Here is a 24,640-nt window from a genome sequence, read left to right on the forward strand (position 1 = left end):
CAACAAAAAATATAAAGAGGACTGTCGCCAGCCAACTTTTGTTTGTTGTTACTGTCAGGGGATTAGTTATAGTTTAATAAGAAATGAACTATTGGAGTGGCTCAGAATGAAAGAGTTGGTGACATTCCACAATCTGATAGCTAGGTGATTGTTTATTTATTTGCTTGTTTGTGGTACCAATTATTGCTGGCTACATAACGATCATGACTGGTTAGACCTTAACCTATAGTGAAGGATGGTAAATATAAGCTCTAAGTTGTCTGGTAGTGAATCCATCATATACTTACGAATCCACCATGTATGGTCAATAAGGTGTTGAATAACTCGTTTGCCGTGGTGGTATTCAAAACGAAGCAGTACTTGCCTGTGGCATCCAGTTGGTTGTTGGGAAGATTGGGGTCTGAACCGATGGGTCCAGGCTTATAGACGCCAGATGGGTCGGTCATCTTGATGCAGTAGTTTCCAGATGGGAGATCATTGAATCTGAATGCGTCATTGACTCTGGAGGTATTAGTCTTGCCAGTTCGGATAACAACGCCACCTTCATCCTCCAAGGTGAGTTGAACATCAATGCCGTTGATCCTGACCTCAGCGGGATCATTCGAGTTGACACCATCATTATTGGCATCAAAGAATGCATAACCCCTCAGTTCCAATGGTATCTTGGCAATCCATGCACCATGAATGGTCATCCAGGTTCCAAAGACTTCATAGGCAAGTGTGCTGTCCAATGTGAAGCAATACTGTCCGTTCTGATCCAGATGACTGTTGGCAGTTTCTAAATTGTCTGGACCTCGGCGACCTGGGGTGTAAATTCCTGATGGATCAGTCATCTTGACACAGTAGTCACCTCCAGCGATATTCTCAAAGCGGATTGCATCGTTTCCATTGGTAATGTTTGTTACTCGACTGCTTATGACTACTCCATTCTTCAACAGATCAACTATGATTCCTTTCATCCTGAACTGCTCTTGAGTATTATTATTGATTCCATTCTGTTTGATGATTGTGATTTTGAAGAAGGAGTCAATCATCGGTAAGTGTTCCAAACGAATATGAATAGATCAAACTCACCTTGTAGGCATCATAAAATGCATAGCCACGAATAGTGTATTCCTTGGTGGGTACCTATTGAATTGATCGATTGAGGAATGGTGGATTAGACAATGGTTTGATATGCTTGTCTATGATAAGTGACTTACGTATCCAGAGTGAATGGTCATCATGGTGTTGTTTGACTCTGTTGCAGTGGTGGAGTCCAATGTGAAGCAGTAATTGCCATCGGAATCAAGGTGATTGTTGGGAGAAGTTGTTAATTTGCCAATGGGGGCGGGCTTGTAGTTACCAGATGGATCGGTCATCTTGATGCAATACTTTCCAGATGGGAGATTGGTGAACTTGAATGCATTATTGACCAGTTTGATATCAGTCTTGGCGGTGGCAATCACTGTATTGGTATCAACATAAGTGAGTTGGACATCAATGCCATTGATCCTGTACTCTGCTGGTGTGTTCTGGTTGGTGCCATCCTTGTTGTCATCATAGAAAGCATATCCACGGATTGTCATTGGAGTCTTGGCAACCCATCCACTGTGAATGGTCATCTTGGTGCCACTCGCTTCAGTTGCAGTTGTGCTGTCCAATGTGAAGCAGTACTGTCCATTGGCATCCTGCTGATTTGATGGACTAGTTGGACCTGGTATACCCTTGGGACCTGGGATGAACACTCCAGATGGATCAGTCATCTTGACACAGTAGTCGCCTCCAGCGAGGTTATCAAAGAAGAATGCTTCGTTGGTCTTGGACGTGTCTGTTGTTCCATTGCGAATGATGTTTCCATTGTTCAGGAGAACAACATTGATTCCTTTGATCCTGAACTCCGCTGGAATATTCTGATTGATACCGTCCTGTTGTTTGGTTTTTAGTTAGTATTTAAGGCAAAGCACAAACAGGCAGACTTGAGCAGTGCAGTCCACCACACTCACCTTGTTGTCATCATAGAATGCATAGCCACGGATAGTGTATTCCTTGGTAGCAACCTAATATATTGATTGATTGATATGGAGGGTGTTAGAATATGGTAGGCTACCTTGTGCTTCGGAGTCTACTTACGAATCCAGAGTGAATGGTCATCATTGTGTTGCTTGATTCTGTTGCCGAGGTGGAGTCCAATGTGAAGCAGTACTTGCCATCGGAATCAAGGTGATTGTTGGGAGAAGTTGTTGATGTGCCAATGGGGGCAGGCTTGTATCTTCCAGATGGATCGGTCATCTTGATGCAGTACTTTCCTGCAAGGAGACCAACGAATTTGAATGCGTCGTTGACCTTGGAGGTATCAGTCTTGCCCGAACGAATAACAGCTCCACCAGCATCATCAGAGGTGAGTTCAACATCAATGCCATTGATCCTGTACTCTGCTGGTGTGTTCTCATTGCTGCCATCCTTGTTGTTATCATAAAATGCATAGCCACGGATTGTCAAGTCAGTTGTAGGGACCTTTTGGATACAGGTGCGTTAGACTGGTTGGATCAATTGTCAAATATGTGTGTTGGATAAGATATACTTACGTATCCGGAGTGGATAGTCATCATGGTGTTGCTAGCCTCGTTTGCAGTGGTGGAGTCCAATGTGAAGCAGTACTTGCCATCGGAATCAAGGTGATTGTTGGGAGAAGTTGCTGATGTGCCAATTGGAGCAGGCTTATATCTGCCAGTTGGGTCGGTCATCTTAATGCAGTACTTGCCCGATTGGAGATTGGTGAACTTGAATGCATCATTGACCTTGGAGGTATTAGTCTTGCCAGTTCGAATAACAGCACCACCAGCATCATCAGAGGAGAGTTCAACATCAATGCCATTGATCCTGTACTCAGCAGGTGTATTCTCATTGGCACCATCTTTGTTGTCATCAAAGAAGGTATAACCACGTAGTGTAAACTCGGTTGTGGCAACCTGTTGAAATAGGAGCCGCGTTAAACAAAGGCAATAGGCAATATATATGATCAGTTGGATTAGATCTACTTACGAATCCAGAGTGAATGGTCATCATGGTGTTGCTTGACTCTGTTGCAGTGGTGGAGTCCAATGTGAAGCAGTAATTGCCATCGGAATCAAGGTGATTGTTGGGAGAAGTTGTTGATGTGCCAATGGGGGCAGGTTTGTATCTTCCAGATGGATCGGTCATCTTGATGCAGTACTTTCCAGATGGGAGATAGGTGAACTTGAATGCATTATTGACCAGTTTGATATCAGTCTTGGCAGTGGCAATCACTGTATTGGTATCAACATAAGTGAGTTGGACATCAATGCCATTGATCCTGTACTCTGCTGGTGTGTTCTGGTTGGTGCCATCCTTGTTGTCATCATAGAAAGCATATCCACGGATTGTCATTGGAGTCTTGGCAACCCATCCACTGTGAATGGTCATCTTTGTGCCATTCTCTTCAGTTGCAGTTGTGCTGTCCAAAGTGAAACAATACTGTCCTTTGGAGTCCTGCTGATTGGATGGACTAGTTGGACCGGGTATACCCTTGGGACCTGGGATGAACACGCCAGATGGATCAGTCATCTTGACACAGTAGTCGCCTCCAGCGAGGTTATCAAAGATGAATGCATCATTGACCTTGGCCGTGTCTGTAGTTGCAGAACTAATGACTACCCAATTCCTCACGAGATCAACCTTGATTCCTTTGATCCTGAACTCCTCTGGCGTATTCGCATTGATTCCATTCTGTTTGTTTGTATATCGATGAGGGCATTAGTATATCAGTCCAGTAGTGAATAAAGCTGCTAAACACTATACCTTTTCAGCATCATAGAAGGCATATCCACGAATAGTGAGGGGTTTAGCGGCAACCTAGTAGTTCATGTGTATGTTAGTGGGGCGGTCTTTCTTACATTCTTAAATGTGATTGTACTTACAAAACCACCATTGATAGACATGCTGTTACCGTTGCTTTGGCTCAAAGTGAAGCAGTGCTTGCCATTGGAATCGAGATCATTCTTTGGCGCAACTGTGCCCATTGGACCTGGAACAAAGATTCCCTTGGGATCGGTCATCTTGATGCAGTACTTGTTAGGGAGAAGACCGTCGAAAAAGTACGCCATGTTGCCCTTGGTAGTGTCAGTCTTGCCAGTGGCCAAGACGTCACCAGCCTCATTGGTGAGCTCAACATCGATGTCCTTGATCCTGTACTCATGTGTTGTGTTCTGATCGTTGCCATCTTTGTTGTCATCATAGAATGCATAGCCGAGGACTGCGAGTGGGTTTTTGGCAACCCATCCACTGTGCACCGTCATCAAGGTGGCAGCGGCCTCGGTGGCAGTTGTGCTATCCAAAGTGAAGCACCACTCTCCATTGGCATCGAGTTGATTCACTGCTCCGGATCCTTGTCCCTTGGGACCTGGGATGAACACTCCAGATGGATCAGACATCCTGATGCAATAGTCGCCACCAAAGAGATTGGTGAACTTGAATGCATCATTGAACTTCTTGATGTCGGTTTCGGCTGAGCGAATGACAGCACCGTCCTTGACGAGTTCAACCTTGATGTCATTGATCCTGAACTCTGTGGCTGTGTTCTGATTGATACCATCCTTGTTGGCATCATAGAAAGCATAGCCACGAATGTTGTATGCTTTAAGGGGTACCTATCAATGTTGATTTGTGATGTCGGTTGGTCAGATGTTTGTGCAAGATCTTTCAATTAGCTAGGAACACTTACAAAACCACCATGGATGGTCTTCAACGTATTACCAGACTCAGTAGCAGTGGATGCATCCAAATTGAAGCAATAGACTCCATTGCTGCTGAGCTTGTTGATGGCTCCACTTCCTTTGCCAATTGGACCCGGGGTGTAGGAGTTGCTGGGAATTGGACATCAGTCATCCTGATGCAGTACTTGCCAGCCCGGACAGGAGAGAACACAAAGGCATTGTTGAGCTTGCTGGTGTCAGTATTAGCAGTGTTCAAAATATTGTTATTCTCATCCAATAGCTCAACCTTGATGCCATTGATTCTGTATTCATCATTGTTGTTTTCATTGATGCCATCCTAATTGATTGATTGTTAGTTTGTATTATTATTATTATGATTGATTAATGGTATATATAGATCTAACCTACATTGTTGGCGTCGAAGAATGCATATCCACGGATAGTGAACTTTGGGTCTTCCGCTCCAGTAGTGGCAGTGGTGGTAGTAGCCGTGGTCGTGGCAGGGGATGTAGTCGTGGCCGGGGATGTAGTTGTGGCCGGGGAGGTGCTGGCGGTGGTGGTTGCAGGGGACGTGGTAGTTGCTGTGGTCGTGACAGGGGATGTAGTCGTGGCAGGGGACGTGCTGGCGGTGGTGGTTGCAGGTGAAGTGGTACTCGCCGTGGTAGTGACAGTTGTGGACTGAGTGGTGGCTGGACCCGTAGTAGAGGCTGTTGTGGTAACGGTGCTTACAGTGGTCGATGCACCCGCACTTGTGCTTGCAACTGTTGATTGGGTGGAGACTGTTGTACTGACAGTTGTAGACATGGTTGTTGGCTTGGAGGTCGTTGAAGCTGTAGTTGTGGCGGTAGTTGTTTGAGTGATGGTTGAGGCTGGACCAGATGTCGAGGCTGTTGTAGTGCCGGTGGTGCTCACAGTGGTAGACATAGTTGTTGGCCTGGATGTTGTGGACACAATGGTCGTGGCGGTAGTTGTTTGGGTGGTAGCAGTTGTGCTCACGATCGTTGACGTCGGTACCGAGGTGGTTGTGCTCACTGTGGTGGATGCACTGGCAACTGTTGACTGGGTTGAGACAGTTGTGCTCAGTGTTGTTGACATGGTTGTTGGCTTGGAGGTCGTTGTAACAGTTGTCGTGGCAGAGGTTGTTTGAGTGATCGTTGAGGATGGTCCCGTTGTTGATGCTGTGGTGGAGATAGTGGTGCTCACAGTCGTCGACATAGTTGTTGGCCTGGAAGTTGTGGACACTGTGGTCGTGGCGGTAGTTGTTTGAGTGATGGTTGAGGCTGGTCCCGTCGTTGATGCTGTGGTGGAGAGAGTAGTGCTCACAGTTGTAGACATCGTTGTTGGCTTGGAGGTCGTTGAAATTGTAGTCGTGGCAGTAGTTGTTTGAGTGATGGTTGAGGCTGGACCAGTTGTCGAGGCAGTGGTAGAGGCGGTAGTGCTCACTGTGGTCGACATGGTTGTTGGCTTGGATGTCGTTGTGACTGTTGTCGTGGCGGAGGAAGTTTGGGTGATTGTTGAAGCTGGTCCCGTTGTCGAGGCTGTTGTAGTGGCAGTAGTGCTCACAGTGGTCGACATTGTTGAGGTCGATGCACCGGCAACTGTGCTGGCAACTGTTGACTGTGTGGAGACTGTGGTGCTAACAGTGGTTGACAATGTTGTTGACATGGTTGTTGGCTTGGACGTCGTTGTTACGGTAGTCGTGGCAGATGTTGTTTGAGTGATCGTTGAGGCTGGACCAGTTGTTGAGGCAGTGGTAGAGGCGGTAGTGCTCACTGTGGTCGACATGGTTGTTGGCTTTGAGGTCGTTGTAACCGTTGTCGTGGCAGATGTTGTTTGAGTGATGGTTGAAGCTGGTCCCGTTGTCGAGGCAGTGGTAGTGGCAGTGGTGCTCACTGTCGTCGACATTGTTGAGGTCGATGCACCGGCAACAGTGCTTGCAACTGTTGATTGGGTGGAGACTGATGTGGTTGCCACTGTCGAGACAGGCGATGTCATCGATGACGACGTGACAATAGTGCTGGCCACTGTGGACTGTGTGGATATTGTCGTTGTTACCACAGTTGATGCTGTTTGAGTAGCAACAGTGGAGAAGGTTGTTGAGGCAACAGTGGACTGTGTTGACAACGTTGTGGTGGCCACCGTGGATGCAGAGGTGATGGGGACACATTGGGTATAACCATTGATGATCTGGCAGATTGAACCATAGCCACATCTAATCAATGAACAAGGATTAGTTGTGCCTGAGGTGATCTGAGAGGAGGTGGTGCTGAGACATGTTGGGTTGCCTCGGACAATGGCACAGATGGTGCCAACAGGACAATGGACGTTGGCACATGCTTCGAGAACAGTTGTTATTGTGGTAGTTGTGGTTGTTGGTGTTGAACATAACACGCATATTGCTTTACCGCAATCATCTTTACACTCATAGCCGACAGGACATGAGAATCCACGGCACAAGTCATGATCAGAGTCTAATGGAAAAGAGGAAAATAATAATATTTGATAGTTAATGATATGTCTAGATTGGTTTTGATGGACAAAAATATTTACTCTGAGAAACAGTATGACCGATGTAGAGTGCGAACACCAACACCAAGAAGATACTAGTATGTAACTTCATTAATAATAGAGTTGGATTTTTAATTATTAATAATTATTATTATTATTATTAATATAGAGTTGGATGGTTAATTATAAAGAATATTTATTTTATTTACTATTATTTTTTTACTATTATTATTAATACTATTAATGATTCTAAAAATAGATGGACTTAAGGTACTATTTAAATATTCCCGTACCTCTTCATAATCACTTACCATAATCCTTTCACTACCCCTAGTTATTGTATCACCTACAATCATGCACAATGTAGTTGATATGAGGTAGCTAGAGCCCATACATTACCTTTTTCTACTTCAAATCAGGCCACCCCATTCATTCAAAGGGTAGTGGAATTGAAGTAGCCAGAGGTAATGTAAATGAGCCACCACTCTTTGGGAAACAGGTTTGCAGGAACCAGTTGTCGGGGTAGCTAGTGTTGGTTGCTGAACATGTTTGGCTATCTTCAATTAGGTCTGTCTTCCACCCACTTCAACAACCACATGCATATATATGATTGGAGGATATGATCATTGATCAGGTAGAGGTGGCTAATAATAAATATAGGGAATCAAAGATGAGAGTGATGGATCAAAAGGACCATGTTGTGCTTACTTTGTACAGAGAGTTTATTATTACTTTACTTTACTTGGTTTTGTCGGCAATGGATGGTGCTGCCTCTGATTGATTGATTTGCTCACCATCTTCATGGAAGTGGCTCAATGATGGATGTCCCTTCCAATCGATATAGAACAAACCAGACTTGGTGTTCTTCTTGACGTAGGAGATGTAGTCAGCACTGCGGAAGTATGCCTTCATCCTATTTGAAATTGGTCTTATCTGTTGATGGAAGTCCCATCTCACTGTCTTTCCAGTGTCTCTTTCCTTGACACAACCAAACTCGAATGCCCATGCCACTGGAACCAGACCAAACTGATGAATATCCGACTCCAAGTCACCAACCAGTGTCAAGAAGAATGCTTGAGTAGAGGGATCAATGAAGAAGTACTCCTATATGATTGATTGATTGATTGATCTTGTTAGATAAGTGTTTAAACAAACGTTTCAATCTGATTATACATACATCTGATTGGTAGAGCAATGCATTGTGGAATCTAAATGGAGTGTTGAGAAGGAAGTCACGCTTCTGCTTGGTGGCACCAGCGACTAGGAGCTTGTCGAACCTCCTGGCAATGCCCAGACCGGGGTGTTGTTGGCCAGGCAGAGGTGGACGCTCCTTTGTAAAGTCTTTGTTGGGGTCGTGAAGGCATAGCCACTCAATGTTGGTGGCCTGGTACACATTGTCTCCAATATTCTTCTTTAGGAAGTCTTTGCCGCACTCTGTCGAGGGCCACACATAGTACTCCCCGGTAAATGAGAACTTGGGTATATGTGTAGTGATGGCGCTGGAAACATGAGCATGGCCACTGACATTGGGCGAGTATTTGGCGTTGATGTCACACAGGGCAAAGTCATCCTTTCTGCGAAGGAAACAATCAACCAGATAAATGGCAGAGCCCTTTCTGTGTGCCAATGACTCATCAGTGTACATCAATCTGTGGACATATGGATCGGACACATCGATCACCACCTTTGTATGTTCATATCCTCTGTCGCGCTGGATTGGCAGGATAGGTAAGTACATGTACATTATTATAATTGTGATTGATTATGAATGTGATCACTTACGACAGCATCATATATACCATGCTCTCTACACATGTTCTCAAGGTCCTTCTCAGAGTAGGTGTGCAGCAGTAGGTCATCGTAGGAGTGTTGGACAAAGTCGTCTTCGGTCAGGTCATCAATAGTCAAAGGGATGTCGATGGCCGAGGTAGAGTAGCTCTTGAGTACCTCACGTAGACTGTTGAGGCGCTCGGACCACTTGCCAAACATGTAGGACCAGTTATAGGACAGATACTGTCCTATTTTGAAGTGATGATCTTCGTGGTGGTGGGACTCTGGGTGATACTTGGGATTGGTGAATGAGGAGGACGATGACCCGGATGCGACAGTGGTACTGTCAGTGGCAGTAGCAGTGGCATTGTCAGTGTCAGTGGTGATATCAGCTGGCATTGTATCTATATCATGTTTGATGACATTGTTGTTATCTTTGTTCATGTCCATGTCATTCTCTTTGTCCTTGTCTACTTCATGTTGTTGTGGAGGTAGTTGTTGGAGGTGTGGTTGTTGTTGAGACGGGTCCTTGGTTGCCAACATTGGATGCTTCTTGAGAAGTGTGGATTCGAATGAGTGCTCAACAGCAGTTGTAAGGTTCATTCTTTGTTTGTTTGTTGTTGGTCTCAAAGTTTGAGTTTAATATATTAAGGTGGATAGTGAGTCAGTGAGTGAGTGAATGAGATGATTAGGTGGCTACGGATATTGGGCAATGTTGTTGTTGTTGTTTATATCTTTGAATTGAATGAAAGCTTTCAATGACGACGATGAAACAAACAAACATGTCTCTTGGTCCACCAATTCACACATTGTTACAACCTTTATTCGCCACACATTACCACGCTTGTCCTTCTCCACATCTACACACCATTCTGCAGAAGACGACACACCTATGACTCACACACACGCCCCACCCCCAAACTACACAAACATACACACGCCCCCAACCCAACACCAACAACAGTGTTTGCCTATCTGTTTCCTTTTTAGTTCGCTCCGCAATCTGTAAAGAAGACGGGAATTTGGGACCCTTGCTCCCACACATGCGGTCCAACACAACCTCGATTGTTACCTTCATCTAGCAATGGTCAGTGGACAGTAGTCTGCGAGAGAGACTTGACTGATGCTTGGTCAAAGCTTACTTCTTCCTACTGTCGTCGTCCTTTCATCTCGACAATGTCAATGGGTGGTGTTTTCACACTAACTCATCTACTCATTCCACTAATTCAATCTATGACTATGTTTACCATGGTACTATAATCTAAACAGAAATTGGTATCTTGTTACCAAGATTGTCATTCTATCTATCTCCTCCTACTTCTGAGTTAAAGTATTGGTTGTTTCTACAATGGTGGCGTGATGTCCTTCCACCCAATAAAGAAAAACCTATTATCTGGTACATGGTAGTAAGTAAGAAGTGAGTGTCTTGTTGTCTCCAACTCTATCACTGTCTCGTGTCTCGGTTTCATCTATCTATCTTTGCACTTTTAGTGTTGTTGTAGTTATTGTTGTTCTTAGCTGACAACAACAATTACTATCTGTTGATATTGACGGGATTGCACTGAGCTTGGTAACAAAGACTATCTTTGCAGTTGCTGAATAAAATAAATAAAAAGTTAGTGGAAGGTAAATAGAATTCCAAGTGGTTGACGAAACACTTCTGTTTGTGTGTGAACCTGAGGTTGAGACCATTGAATGGAAGAGACCTCTCGAGACCTTTGGCAAAAGGGTAATCAAACAAACACAATGAATGAATACAGGTATTAAGGATAATAACAAGTTATAATGCGCAACAACAATAATAAATAATAATAATACATAAGTTCAACACAACATAACAACATGCCACATAACAGTTCAAGTAACAATAATAATAACAACAGTACTATTGTCAACTGCAACAACAATAACGACAACAATCATAATAATAATAATAATAATAGTAATGGTGATGAGATGGTTGTTCTCACAAACTCAATCAAACAGATACATTTACATAATGAAGTATTAGCAGCACAACAACTACAAATTACAATATTAGACCTACCAATTGAGATACTGTTAAACATATTTACGCCATTCTACAATGACCTCATATTCTCACATGATAACGATGAAGATCTGACATCATCATCATCATCATCATTGTCATCATCATTGTCATCATCAACATCGTCGGCGATGACCACAGCCACAGCCACCAACACCACCTCCACAACAATGACGACAAACTCAAAGCTGAGTCGTTATGAACAATATAGATTGGACTCATTCAGGAGCATCATTTCATTCGCACAGACTTGCAAGCTGTTCTATAACATACTTCAAGATGACAGTCTATGGCAGTTGCTATATCGCAGACATTTCTCATTCTACTCGCAGGTGGATGTCGATCGCATATGTCTCTCCAACAGTCTATCACCTCTGCTCGAGTCGGCCAATAGACAGGGCGATAAAGGTTGTGGCGCCGTCGCCGCACCGCGATTCGAAGCCAAAGAACATACAGAAAGCGCGCCTTGGAAGCGACGATATACAATGCGCGGACATCCTTGGAGTGTGGACGACATCACATGTCACAAGGAGATAGTTGGTGGACATCAGCTTGGCGTCACATCACTCGAGGTCGATGACAACTACTTGTTCTCGGGCTCGCACGACTCCACCATCAAGATGTACAACCTGGATACGCTCAAGCATGTGCACACTTTCCAAGGCCACGAACTCACAATCTGGGCGCTGCTCTCGGATGGCAAGCGACTGTACAGTGGCTCGAACGATCACAAGATACGCGTGTGGGACCTGAAGCGTCGCCACTGCAAGTCGATACTGCGGGAGCACAACACCAAGATCTTTTCGCTGGCCATCAAGGAAAATGTGCTGATCAGCTCGGGCGACGAGACGATCAAGGTGTGGAACAAAAAGACCCTGGTGCCAATGCTCGACCTGAAGGAGCACACGCGCGGCGTCAACACCATGTCGGTGCACAATCACCATCTGGTCAGCGGGTCGTCCGACAAGACCGTCAAGATCTGGGACCTCAACACGATGCAGTGCGTATCCACCAAGGAGAACCCGGCCACGGGCAAGGTCCTGTCGATGGCCCTGGTCGACTGCAACACGGTGGCCACGGGCACCGATTACCTACACATCAACACATGGGATCTACGCGAGCACAACAAGGTCAACATCATCAAGAATGCGCACAAGTGGGAGGTGTGGCAACTGCACATGTGTGGCGGCTACCTATTCAGTGGCTCATTCGACCACACAATCAAGACATGGGACCTTCGCAACTTCCAGAATCAACGCACAATCACTGGCCATCGTAGTTTCCTACACGCTCTAACCAGTTCCTCCTATCATCTATTCAGTGGATCAGCTGATAAATATATTAGAGTATGTTAGTTTGTTGTTGTTTGTTGATCATGACCGGGCCTCACAACAAAAGCCACTTACACACTCTCTCGCTCTCCCTTCAATCACATCACACAAACACAGGTATGGTCTCCATTCACAACTTAGATTGGCTTAGATCATTGCCATCTTTACACATAGACGAATCAATGACTTTAGATTGGGCGACCCAAATGAGAGATCATTGGTCAACTGACACACTCACGCTACACTGCACTCTACAAACTTTATAAACACCTCTCCCTAAAGGCAGAGAGAGTGGTCGATGATTGGCAACGAGAGTTGACCTTTCATCACGCGTCGCGGCGTCTACCTCCACACACCGAGACCAACAAAACCACGCACCGGACCCTTACCCTTATATCCACAAGGCCTCAAACAAGGTTATTTTTAAAAGCTTCAGTGTGTGGGAGTCAAATATCAGCCATCTTGACGAAGGAGGGCTTCCGAGCTTACATAATCAAATATCTAATTCGGGTTGAATCCGTCATAATTATCATCACGTTCAACAAACACACAAACACACAACTCACATAATCAATCAATCTTCAAGATGATGTTGTGTTTGTTATTATCTGTCTAATTAGAAAATTATTATTTGTACATAGAGATATATATATAAGATTTATTTATTATAATGGCCATCAACAAACTAACAAATAGAGGATACTTGTTCAAGAGAGGACGTATCAACACAAAGTGGCAGAAACGATGGTTCATGCTTGGTGCAGACAGTCGTCTATGTTACAGTAGATCACCATCGGATAAAGGAATGTCTGGTTATATACAACTGATGAGAGCAATCATAAGTGTAAGGTTGAGTCTATTGATTGATCAATCGATACAACAACTAACAATCAATCATAGATTGTACCAGATGTTATCGATGAGTATGATCATTGCTTCAATATAATTACACCTGATCGTGTATATTATATGGCTGCAGAGACAAAGGTGGAGATGGACGAATGGATAAAGATAATTGAAACACATTCATTCATCAAGGCTGAGAATGACTTGATGGATGAGGCAGAGTTCAATATAAGAGAGTACATGTTGAAGCGTTCAAACATGGTCGATCATATGATGAGCAAGCAGGATAAGGTATATAATCATCTCAAGGCGAACAATCATCCAACTACTCCAATGACCAGCACTGGTACAAGTAGTGGCAGTAGTAGTGGTAGTAGTAGTGGTGGTAGCAGTAGTACATCATCATCATATACTTCACAAATGTCTTCTTCATCATCTTTGGCATCGTCATCATCACCGTCGGTATCACTGTCATCTAGGGGTGTACTGTCTTCATCTCCATCCAGCAGTGGCAGTCGGCGTCTAATGTCGTCTAGAGATCAACCAACAATGTCCACATCAATGCCATCGACCAACAACATCATTCTGAAACCTTCATCATTCTCATCGTTTGCCTCTGATAAGATACCTTCACCATCAACACATAACAACAATAATAATAATAATAATAGGAATACAATGCCAGCACCAATTACATTGACAACAACTTCAACAACAATCAATCATCAACAACACCAGTGTGGCGGACCGACTGCCAGCATTGTTGTTGACAACATAGATAGTATTGAAGAGCAGCATACTACCACCATTAGCAGTAGTAGTAGTAGTAGTATTGGCGATAATAGTAACAACACTACTACCAACACAAGCAGTAGTAGTATAAGTAAGAGATCAAGGAGCTTCAGTTTATCATTCTCAACAAAGACTGTTATGAAGACATGGTCCTAGTACTGCTGTGATAGTAGTAAATCACATTGTATACATCAGGACAATAATAATAATAATAATTAAACATAATGTTATTATCTTTCCATCTAATCAATCAAATTGAATGAATGCCATTGAAAGAATGAAGTGACCAGTTTGGTCATCACCACTTTTCATTCAAAAGCAACACATCCACCACCAAACCCAACATTCAAATTGGATGAACAACACCAGACAGTGATACTGATCATCAACGGATATATATATCTGTGTTTGATTGATTGAACAGAAGATACATGTACATACTTAATACCTAATATATATATATATATGATAATAATATAATGAGTAATCAAACTTTGCAACCTCTGCTACCTCTGCAGCAACAACAACAACAATCACAGCCTCAACAAGTACCAACAACAACAACTCCTCCAACAACAACAACAGCATTAACAACATCAACAAACAGTACCAAACCAAGACTATGCTTTAAACGTGAACTCGATGAGCAGGATTCGCTCGAGGCTGTATGTTTCGATCATTCAATCATTCATTCAATCAATCAAACATATACTAACTGACATGGTATGACTGTGATACATGCTACAGAGTTGGAGAGAACAGTATGAGAAGATTGAACAGGTATTGAATACAACTAGTGAGACAGAGATATTGGCTGCATTGATGGATCGTGTGGGCGAGGGACCGGATAGACATGCTGATGTGACAGTGGCATTGTTGTACGCCGTGTTGGTGTACGGTCACAATCAATTCTGGAAGTACTTGACAATCGTCACCAAGGATTCACTACAATTCTGCTGTCAGCAACTGAAGAAACTGATCAATGATCGCTTTCAAAAGCTGAACGACTTCCCTCGCGCACAACTACTCTGGCTGCTGTCTGAGCTAATCTCTGCCAATCACCACGACAGTGAGGCCATAGCCGCACTCCTAATGCGACACATCTACAGTGGCAACACCACGCCCAAGAACATTACACTGGCCACCAACCTCCTTTCAATCATATCAACAAACAAGTGAGTATCATTACGCATCGTTCAAACATGGAATCATTCCAATCACATGATTGATCGATCACACATACTCACTCCTTCCCTTCCCATCACCTTACAGGACATGGCTATACAATCGCTCGATGTTTATACCGACAGCACTTTATACATTCCTGCGCTTGTTGCAGGACCACTTGAAGCCACAGTTCAATTCGCTGCGCGAAGCAGAGACCACATTCTGCCTCGATCTGCTCAGGAACAAGTTCAACGAATCAATCACGATTGGCAGGGACCTGGTACGTGTGCTACACTACCTCTCGACGTGCAAGCTGCCCGAGTTTGAGCAGCTTTGGAAGGACCTCAACACCAAGCCGGCATCATTCTCCAGTTCGTTTGCCGACTTGTCTAGTATCATGCGCATCCCGACGCCCAAGCACCACCTGCAGTTCCGTCTATCGCCCGAGATGGAGACACAGGTGCTGTTCATCCTGAAGGAGGTGCGCTTTGGCTACCAGAAGCGCTACCAGCAGTGGTTCGTCACCAAGCATCTCCCCACGCCCGAGTCTGAGTCACTCATTCCCGACCTGATCCGATACATCTGTTGCTGCTACCACCCGCCCAACCACGTGCTCTGCAGCGACATTGTGCCGCGCTGGGCCATCATTGGCTGGCTGCTCAAGCATTGCAAGGACCAGTGGCGACTCTATGCCAAGCAGGCATTGTTTTACGATTGGCTCTACTATGATGGCAAGCTCGATTCGATCATGAATATCGAGCCGGCACTGTTGCTGATGGCCTGCTCAATCAAGAAGTACTCAGACATGACTGTAGACCTTGTCGAGTTTATCCTCTATCTCTTGGAGAATCATGACAAGAGCAGGAAGGATATGATCAAGAATGGTATCAACACTGCATTCGCCAACACATTGGACAAGAGTGTTGTGCCGTATGTATCCCAACTCATTCATTCATCCATTCAATCAATCATACTGACTGACATGTCCTCACAATATATAGCTCATTGGAACCAATATTCTCAACAGAGTGTCTGAGTCCTGCATTGTATGATAAGGTCAAGGTGTATTTCTCACATTTCATGGCAGGAGGTCCACAACATCACCCTCATCCTCCTGCTGGTGGAGTACCACCTCAACAACAGCAGCCACCGCAACCACAACAATCACCTCAGAGACCGACACCTGCTCCAGGGCAGTTCAAGCCCCATTCTCTTGGCTCCTCACCTCAGTTTGGCAGCAGTCATCAGATGCCGCTTGGTCATTTGAAGCAATCACCATTGATTCAATCACAGCAAAACATCTCACAGCAACAGCAACTTCCAGTCAATCCACCACCACAATCATTGAAGCTTGAGGATGGCCAACACCAGCAACAGCTAATCAACAAGGAGAAGGATGAGAAGGAGGACGTGCAGATGAAGGAGGTGGGTGCTCCGATCCCCACAGCAGCAGTGGCAGCACAGTCGACAACACCTGTAACCGCCCAAACACCGATCTCACACTCTCTACCATCAAGCAAGCCTGCGACTCCATCACTGAGAAGCTCTGCGACTACACCTCTCTCTCACACTCCTCTCACCTCGTCCACCTCCACAACTCCAAACCTTTCATCTCAGAACATTGGCAGCAGTAGTACCACTGCCCCACCCACACAGCAACAGCAAGGGCAAGGACAAGATTTGTCCGCGAGCACGACGACCACGACAACGACGAACAAAAGAGATAGAGAACAGAGGGATAGAGAGAATAGCGAACATTCTCAATCACAACAGCAATCCAAAGATGACACTGCACACCCATCGATTACAAAGAAGCATGATCACACTCCTACAACACCGACATCAGCATCGACCGCGGCTGCCTCATCCTCCACATCATTCCCTGGCAAACCAACTCCCCTCTCACTTTCCTCGCAATCACTGCCGGCCAACCCGCCAGCTCCATCCCCCAGCCAGCATCAACCGATGGAGATTGTGCAGGACCATCAACCGCCTGCCAAGTCTGCCACGACCAATACCACTCCTCAATCACAGGTACCAACACACCCACACCCACAGCCACAGACCCAGACACAGACACAGACATCAATGACCAATGAATCGACGACCACAACAGATGATGACAAGATGGTGATATCAAGCGAACAAACTGAGAACATTACAATTGACGAGGAGTGTCGCGTAGACGTTCCCGACATCTTGCTGACCACTGGCAACTCAAAGGCTGACTACCAGCCGATCAACCTCAGCTCCACACTCAAGTCAATCCTCACCAACTTTGCCCAGCAGATGGCCAAGCTCAAAGACAACTCAGCCGCACAGAACGAGCTGACCACGGCACTCTCTAGCTATCTAAACACAGCGTTCAAGCCACAGTTCTCAGACACACTCTCTCCCCTATCCCTATTCACCAGCTTCCAGCCCATCCATCATCTGTTCAAGGCATGCTCAGCGAGTCCGCAACAGCATCATCAACCACCACACACTAGCGAAGCCATGATGAGCTTGCTCAAGGAGATGTACAAGTTGGAGCCAGCAATCAGTTACAATCTGCTGATATGGCAGATAGTGACATCCTATGGTGGACTGACACTGAGCACCAACTCAAACAGCTACCTCTATCCAGACATTGACAACACTTCACTCTTGTTTGAACACACGACTACATCAACGCCGCCAGCGAGCAATGGAATCATTGTGGACACGATGTCCATGGGTGCGGGCGCAGCAGCGGCCGCCGACAATGAGGAGGAGTTGTACAAAGTGGAGAAGTTGGTCGAGTCCGTCACCGATCTCAATCCTGCCACCAAGAACATCCTATCCGTCTACCAAAAGTTTATCAACTATCTTCACACTGGCAACAGCAGCATCAGCAGTAGCAGTGGCAACCTCAACAACAGCAACAACAACAGCTACATGATCGAACATATTATTACCGATTGCAAACGACTGCAAGACGAGCAAAGCCTCATGTTCTACGTGCTGCCAACACTGTACAGATACATGCCATCGTTCACGATTGGCAACAGCGAGCTGATGATGCTGGTTCTCGACTACATCGACCCCAAACAGCTGTATCGATTGTGCAACAAGTTGGCGATGGGCGAGTTCAGGATGTTTGGCAACGCCTCGCTGGCGCTGGTCGACCACGCCTTCCACCTGGAGTCCTTTGAGCAAACGTACGTGTGGCAGCTGCTGCTGGCCGAAGACCGCGCGCAGCACACCCTGCTACTCAAGGTGTTCCCGGTCATTGCGCATCGACTGGACCCGCTGGCACACAGCGAGATACTGCTACAGCTGTCGGTCGGTCTCAAAGAGACCAATGCCAACAGCAAGATGCTGTCCGAGTTGATCTCACTGTCGCCACACTTCCACCCATTCTCACTGGGCGTCTTTGCCACGTGGCAACAGCGACAAACGGCCAACTTTACATCTACCGTCTACGATCTGATTTCAGCCAACACCAATGATAAGCGACTACTCGAGAGGATACTCTACTTCTACAACCTGTACTTTAAGAAATATACACATCACGCTGGAGATCACTCTGGCAACAAGAATACAACTGGATCTGGAACTGGAACTACTGGATCAGGATCAGGGTCAGGTGGAAGTGGAGCAGGCACCAACAACAAAGATCATCAACATATTAACGAAGGACTGAACAACATTGATTTGAACGATCGTATCGTCCGTATATTCAAGTCCAACAATACTTTCCAACAAAAGTACTCGACACTCTTCCAACACCTAGTTCTCACGCCAACTCCACTGTCCTCTCCACTCCTGGACGGTGACAATCCAAAGAAGAAGCTAAAGAAATAAATAAGGTGTCAACCATTAGTATTACTTTATCCATGCCTCAATCACGTCCCACACTCGATCACATCACCACCCCAATCAATCACTTTCGTTGGTCTAATTTGATCAAATAAAGACGAAGATGAGATGTTAAATCATTCTAAGATCTTTAATTAATATTTATGTTATAGTTATACACACAGGTAGACGACACAGATGGCAATGCGACTGCGGATGCGTACACAGATACCTTTGTTGGTTGTATCACTTCTGTTGCTACTGCCTCATGAGGTCATTGATGCAAGACAGTATATCGAGACACTCTCTCTTGAATCAAACAAGCCACCAACATATCCCATTACTGTATGTCATGTACATTCAACTTGTTGTTGTGCTGATAAATGAACAGTGATCAGTTGAGCAATCATACTAACCTTACCCTACCCTTCAACATGACAACCTCAATAGCACTTTGCCTTCTTGGAAGGAGGAACATTATCTGTATCAGTTATATCTTCGGTATGTCTACCAATCATTGACTCAATCAATCAGTCATTCGTCACAACTCACTCACTCAATCACTTACTCAATCAATCAATCACACAATCAAACATACTCAGCCTCAAGAACAACCAGTATACTTCACAGCATGTTCAGAGTATGATTGGTTATACTTGTATGGCCACAAGGTTGTTGAACCTGCATGTGATCTGTTGAACAACTCGACAAAGGAACAGAATGAGATGCGATGTTTGATAGTGGCCAAGTTCACAGATCAGCTCAGTATATATAGAACGATCGATAGGTACGGCGAGTTCTACATCAACCTACTCACGTGCCAGAACATCAGCATGGTCAACGTCACAATGAACGCGACAATGCTCAACCCAGACGGCAACAAGCTGTCGGCCGAGCTGGTGCCCACGCCCACTCTCTATCTGGTGATGGCGGTGGTGTGGACCTTCATACTGATCAACTGGCTGGCGCTGTTCATTGCGCGCCACCGCCGCTATCTGTCCCTGCTGCACCTGCTCATCACGGTGTACCCTCTGTCCAAGGCGCTCATCTGTGCCTACGACTACTACATCTTTCACATGGCTGCGTTCGACATGCTACACACGTCCAACAACTTTGTCTTCCATCTCTTGCGCATTTACTTTGAGCTCTTCTTCCAGCTCTTCCTACTCTTGCTGGCGATCGGTTGGAGACTCATCAAGAATGGTCTGCGCAATGAACGAGTCAGCATATTCGCTCTTCTCACAGGTCTTGGCGTAGCCCTAGTACTCAATGAGTTATATTCAAGGCAGAACATATCATATGTATGTTTATCATGTGTATCATGTGACCATTGACATGGTCCTGGGCATGGATATGGACATGGATGGAATCATTCCAATGTTTGACTAACACTCACACACGATCAATCCAATCAATCACAACTAGTTATTTGTCGTGATGTTTGTACAGCTGTTTAGAACAATACTCATCTTTTATATCTTTGCATCGATCGACACCAACATCAAAGAGTTACACTACAATATATTACAGACACCTCCATCATTGCAAGCAGAACTAATGTCACTCATCAAGAAGTACAAGATATTCAGGTATGTACCGGACACATCCACATCATTCCATCAATCCACTCATTCAATCAATCAATCAATCAATCGCACTACAGAACACTAAAGTCCATTGTAATGTTATGGATTGGATTGGTTGTGCTCAAGTTCTTCTCAACATTACTGTTCTATGGAGGTGGAATGAATAACTGGGCAGAGATGATGACTGGTGAGCTATTGGATTTAATAATATTCATTTGTATAGGGTATGTATACATCACTCCATAATCATGGAACTATTCCATCCTTACTCACTCACTAATGATCAATCAATCAAACATAGATATGTTTACCGACCAAGGAATGACGATGTATTTATATTTAGATCAGAAGAGGGTAATGATGCAGAATCTGGCAATATTGAAATGGATACTATTCAAATTAGTAGGAACAGTAATTCAACTGGAAACAACAACAATAGTAGTAGCCATGATGATGACGATGACGACGATGATGATGATGATGATGGTGATTCAGTACATTATAGACCAACCACAACTATACCAACTACATCAATATAATCTATTGATACTTGTATCAATCAACCATGTCATTAATTAAAGTCATTGTCCAAGCCGAAGGAAGGTCAACGCATGACCACTCTTGGGGTCAAGTCAACCATCAAGGGAAGTTCCAACAAGTTGCTTTGTTTCAAAATTGAAACTGGGGTGAGTCGTGAACATGCAAGGTGGAATGATGGGGCTGATGCTGGCAGCACATCAATCACACAACAACAAGCAAGGGTATTCAGGTGACTAGTCACTGACAGACCAATCTCACATCTGACTTGACTCGTCATACACTCATCTCTTTGTGTTTATTAAACTCATTATTCATACCTATTAAGTTAGTTAGTTAGTTAGACAGATAAGATATACATTTATCATTGTTATAATATTATATTATTTATAACATCTGTCATTCCATTCATTCATTCAATCATTCAATCATTCATTCATTCATTCAACCAAAACATAATACTTATATACTTATATATAAATAATAATAATAATATAATATAATGATGTCTAATCAGTCAACAACACAAACAGGAGGTGGTGGTGGAGCACATACAGGAGGCCCAACTCAACCAAAGCCAGCACATACTCTACGTGGTATTGTTCGTGCTGTGAACTCTGGCGATAGTTTGGTCATTCAGGAGATTGACAGCGCACGTGGCGAGTTCAAGGACAAGCAGGAGTTCCTGCTGTCGGGCATCTGCGCCCCACGTCTGGCTCGCCCAGGCAACAACGACAAGGCAGCCACACAGGACGATCCCTTTGCCTGGGACTCGCGTGACTTTTTGCGTAAGCTGTGCATCGGCAAGCGCGTCAACTTTGTGATCGACTACACCAACCCGGCCTCGAGAAAGTCCAACATCACAGCCTACGTCTCGGACGACTCGGAAAACTCGATCAACAAGCAGATGGTCGAGAATGGTTGGGCCACCGTCTACAAGTCAAAGAAGCCCGATGCCGCCCTCATGCAGCTCGAGCTCGAGTCCACCAACAGACAGCTTGGTCTCCACAACAAGAGTGCCATCGCCGTCAACAACGCCGTCAGACCAACACACAACATCACCTCTTTTGACCTCTTCAACAAGCTCAAGGGCAAGCAGTTGCAAGGTATGTTGTTGTCACATGATTGATTGATTGATTGAGCGAGCGACTAACCCTCCCTTTGGACCAAAGCCTTTGTTGAGAACATTAGATCAACTAAATATAAATTGGTGATCCTGCCATCATTCCATGTGGTCACTGTCCAGCTGTCTGGTGTGCAATGCCCAGGCTACAAGAAGGACGCCTCTACTGGTGAGATGGTGCCAGAGCCATTCGCTGTGGACGCCGAGACGTTGGTCAACAACAATGTGCTCCACCGTGACATCACACTCACCCTTGACACTCTCGATAAGCAGGGCAACTTGTTTGGTTCAGTGATGTGCGCCGGCAAGGACGTCGCCGAGGAGCTGCTCAGACAGGGTCTGGGCTCGTTCGTCGCATGGAGCGCCACCAACCGCACGATCGCCGAGCAGGCCGCCCTCAAGACCGCCGAGCAGAACGCCAGAAACTCTCGCCAGAGGATCTGGAGTCTGCCAGGCGCTGTGCCCGCCGCTGGTGCAGAGACCTCAACCACATCCACATCCAGCACCGGCGTGTCTGCGCCCACCCAGGCCGAGGGCCACCCACAGGAGATCAGCGGAAAGGTCACAGAGATTGGCAACAGTGGACAGCTCACCATCGTGGACGAGCACAGAGGCGAGCACAAGATTGCCTTGGCTTCGATTCGTGTTCCAGGCTACTCCAAGGTCACTTCAGAGTCTGAGAGCGATGAGCGCCGCTTCGAGAGATACTGGGCCGTCGAGGCCAAGGAGTGGCTCAGAAAGCGTCTGATTGGTCAGAAGGTCAACGCCAAGCTCGACTTTATCCGTCCAGCCCTCCCCGCCAACAACTTGCCTGAGAAGGCATTCTACAGTGTGTACTTTGGCAAGGGCAACGTGTCACTTGGTCTGCTTGAGGCCGGTCTGGCCCAGGTCCAGGAGCACAAGTCCTCAGACAACAGATCAGTTGAGTACGACGCACTGGTGATGGCCGAGAACAAGGCCAAGAAGAAGGCCGTCGGTCTGTTTGCCAGCCACAAGTCCACGCCAAACTTCACAGTGAACGACGTCAGCGCAGCCGACGACAAGAACCTCAAGGCCAAGGCCACCAAGCTGCTACCACACATCAGAGGCACACTCAACCCAGCAATCGTTGAGTACGTATTTAGCGCACAGAGATTCAAGTTGTACGTGCCCAAGGAGTCCTGTCTGATCAACTTCTCGCTGTCGAGCATCCGCTCTCCCAAGCGTGGTGAGAACGCCGAGCTCGACCTGCTGTCCAACCAGGCTCTTCTCTTCTCGCGTGAGCACCTCCACCAGCACGACGTGTTCATCAGGATCGACGACGTTGACAAGGGAGGAAACTTCATTGGCACACTGATGTTCAACAACAAGAACTACGCCCTCACCCTCGTCGAGCAGGGATACGCCTCAATCTACGACCCAATGAGCCGTCTGGACAAGACATTCGTCGACGCTGAGACCAAGGCCAAGAACGCCCGTCTCAACATCTGGAAGTCGTACGACCCAGAGGCCGAGCAGAGAGAGTTGGCTGCCGCCGAGGCCGCTGAGGCTGAGAAGCGTGCCGTCCGCACCGACGCCCAGGAGATCACCATCAGCAGCGTTGCTAGCGCCACCGAGCTCTACGTGCGCCGCAACAACAACGACATTGAGGAGTCACTCAGAGCTCTGGACCTGGACGACGCCAGCACCGCCAACTGGTCGCCCAAGGTTGGAGAGATGGTTCGCGCCAAGTACAGCCAGGACCAGAAGTGGTACAGAGCCAAGGTGTTGGCCATCACTGGCAAGGAGGTGGACATTCTGTTCCACGACTATGGCAACAAGGACATTGTGTCGCTCGGCGACGTCAAGCCCCTGTCTGGCAAGTTCCAGGTCCTGCCCGCCCTGTCCAACATCGTGTCACTTGCATACCTGAAAGCCTCGTCCAACGAGTACCGTAACGACGACGCCATCGACTACCTGGAGGGCGTCGTAGGCAACATCATGACACTGACCGTGCAGTCCAGAGACGATTCGGGCAAGACCTCAGTCGTACTCAAGGACGAGCAAGGTGTGCTCAACTGTGAGCTGCTCCGAAAGGGTCTGCTCAAGCTGGACCACCAGACCGCCAAGAGAAACCCAGCCGTCTACGACAAGTATTCCAACGAAGAGAAGTTGGCCAAGAAGGAGAGACTCTGCATTTGGGAGCATGGTGATGTCAGCAGCGATGATGAGGACGAGGCTGCCAAGAAGTTCGCTGGCAAGCCACAGAGAGGTGGAAGAAGATAAACACATACGCAAACACATTGTATCAAACTCATCATAAACAAGTACATTATAAATAATAACCTTGACATTTAAAGCAAGGTGCCATATACATCATACAGTGTTGGCGCCTTCGACAACATGGCGATGACCATCCAATCAATTATTCAATCCAA

General features: G+C 45.9%; 7 protein-coding genes across 7 annotated transcripts; 5 read left to right on the forward strand and 2 right to left on the reverse strand.

The window, feature by feature from the left end:
- Positions 1 to 211: 211 nt before the first annotated feature.
- SAMD00019534_067200 (hypothetical protein) lies at positions 212 to 7,335 on the reverse strand (the record flags this gene model as incomplete). Its single annotated transcript, XM_012897832.1, has 13 exons — positions 212 to 223; positions 288 to 995; positions 1,075 to 1,128; positions 1,203 to 1,907; positions 1,986 to 2,039; positions 2,113 to 2,496; positions 2,568 to 2,951; positions 3,025 to 3,729; positions 3,802 to 3,855; positions 3,921 to 4,649; positions 4,756 to 5,052; positions 5,124 to 7,186; positions 7,266 to 7,335. The coding sequence occupies 13 exons, from the start codon at positions 7,333 to 7,335 to the stop codon at positions 212 to 214; spliced, it is 6,219 nt and encodes a 2,072-aa protein (XP_012753286.1).
- A 626-nt stretch (positions 7,336 to 7,961) lies between these two features.
- SAMD00019534_067210 (hypothetical protein) lies at positions 7,962 to 9,596 on the reverse strand (the record flags this gene model as incomplete). Its single annotated transcript, XM_012897833.1, has 3 exons — positions 7,962 to 8,327; positions 8,401 to 8,934; positions 9,006 to 9,596. The coding sequence occupies 3 exons, from the start codon at positions 9,594 to 9,596 to the stop codon at positions 7,962 to 7,964; spliced, it is 1,491 nt and encodes a 496-aa protein (XP_012753287.1).
- A 1,353-nt stretch (positions 9,597 to 10,949) lies between these two features.
- SAMD00019534_067220 (hypothetical protein) lies at positions 10,950 to 12,515 on the forward strand (the record flags this gene model as incomplete). The annotated part of the gene is made up of 2 exons (XM_012897834.1): positions 10,950 to 12,389; positions 12,492 to 12,515. 2 exons carry the CDS (start codon positions 10,950 to 10,952, stop codon positions 12,513 to 12,515), a joined length of 1,464 nt encoding a protein of 487 aa, XP_012753288.1.
- A 529-nt stretch (positions 12,516 to 13,044) lies between these two features.
- SAMD00019534_067230 (hypothetical protein) lies at positions 13,045 to 14,168 on the forward strand (the record flags this gene model as incomplete). Its single annotated transcript, XM_012897835.1, has 2 exons — positions 13,045 to 13,218; positions 13,275 to 14,168. The coding sequence occupies 2 exons, from the start codon at positions 13,045 to 13,047 to the stop codon at positions 14,166 to 14,168; spliced, it is 1,068 nt and encodes a 355-aa protein (XP_012753289.1).
- A 582-nt stretch (positions 14,169 to 14,750) lies between these two features.
- On the forward strand, positions 14,751 to 19,004 carry SAMD00019534_067240 (hypothetical protein; the record flags this gene model as incomplete). Its single annotated transcript, XM_012897836.1, has 3 exons — positions 14,751 to 15,187; positions 15,285 to 16,109; positions 16,181 to 19,004. The coding sequence occupies 3 exons, from the start codon at positions 14,751 to 14,753 to the stop codon at positions 19,002 to 19,004; spliced, it is 4,086 nt and encodes a 1,361-aa protein (XP_012753290.1).
- Positions 19,005 to 19,202: 198 nt separating this feature from the next.
- On the forward strand, positions 19,203 to 21,123 carry SAMD00019534_067250 (hypothetical protein; the record flags this gene model as incomplete). The annotated part of the gene is made up of 6 exons (XM_012897837.1): positions 19,203 to 19,343; positions 19,449 to 19,499; positions 19,601 to 20,299; positions 20,424 to 20,587; positions 20,662 to 20,808; positions 20,886 to 21,123. 6 exons carry the CDS (start codon positions 19,203 to 19,205, stop codon positions 21,121 to 21,123), a joined length of 1,440 nt encoding a protein of 479 aa, XP_012753291.1.
- A 503-nt stretch (positions 21,124 to 21,626) lies between these two features.
- On the forward strand, positions 21,627 to 24,488 carry SAMD00019534_067260 (hypothetical protein; the record flags this gene model as incomplete). Its single annotated transcript, XM_012897838.1, has 2 exons — positions 21,627 to 22,227; positions 22,294 to 24,488. 2 exons carry the CDS (start codon positions 21,627 to 21,629, stop codon positions 24,486 to 24,488), a joined length of 2,796 nt encoding a protein of 931 aa, XP_012753292.1.
- Between the last annotated feature and the right edge of the window lie 152 nt (positions 24,489 to 24,640).

Source organism: Acytostelium subglobosum, assembly GCF_000787575.1.
Source record: "Acytostelium subglobosum LB1 DNA, scaffold: scaffold13, whole genome shotgun sequence".
NCBI lineage: Eukaryota > Evosea > Eumycetozoa > Acytosteliales > Acytosteliaceae > Acytostelium > Acytostelium subglobosum.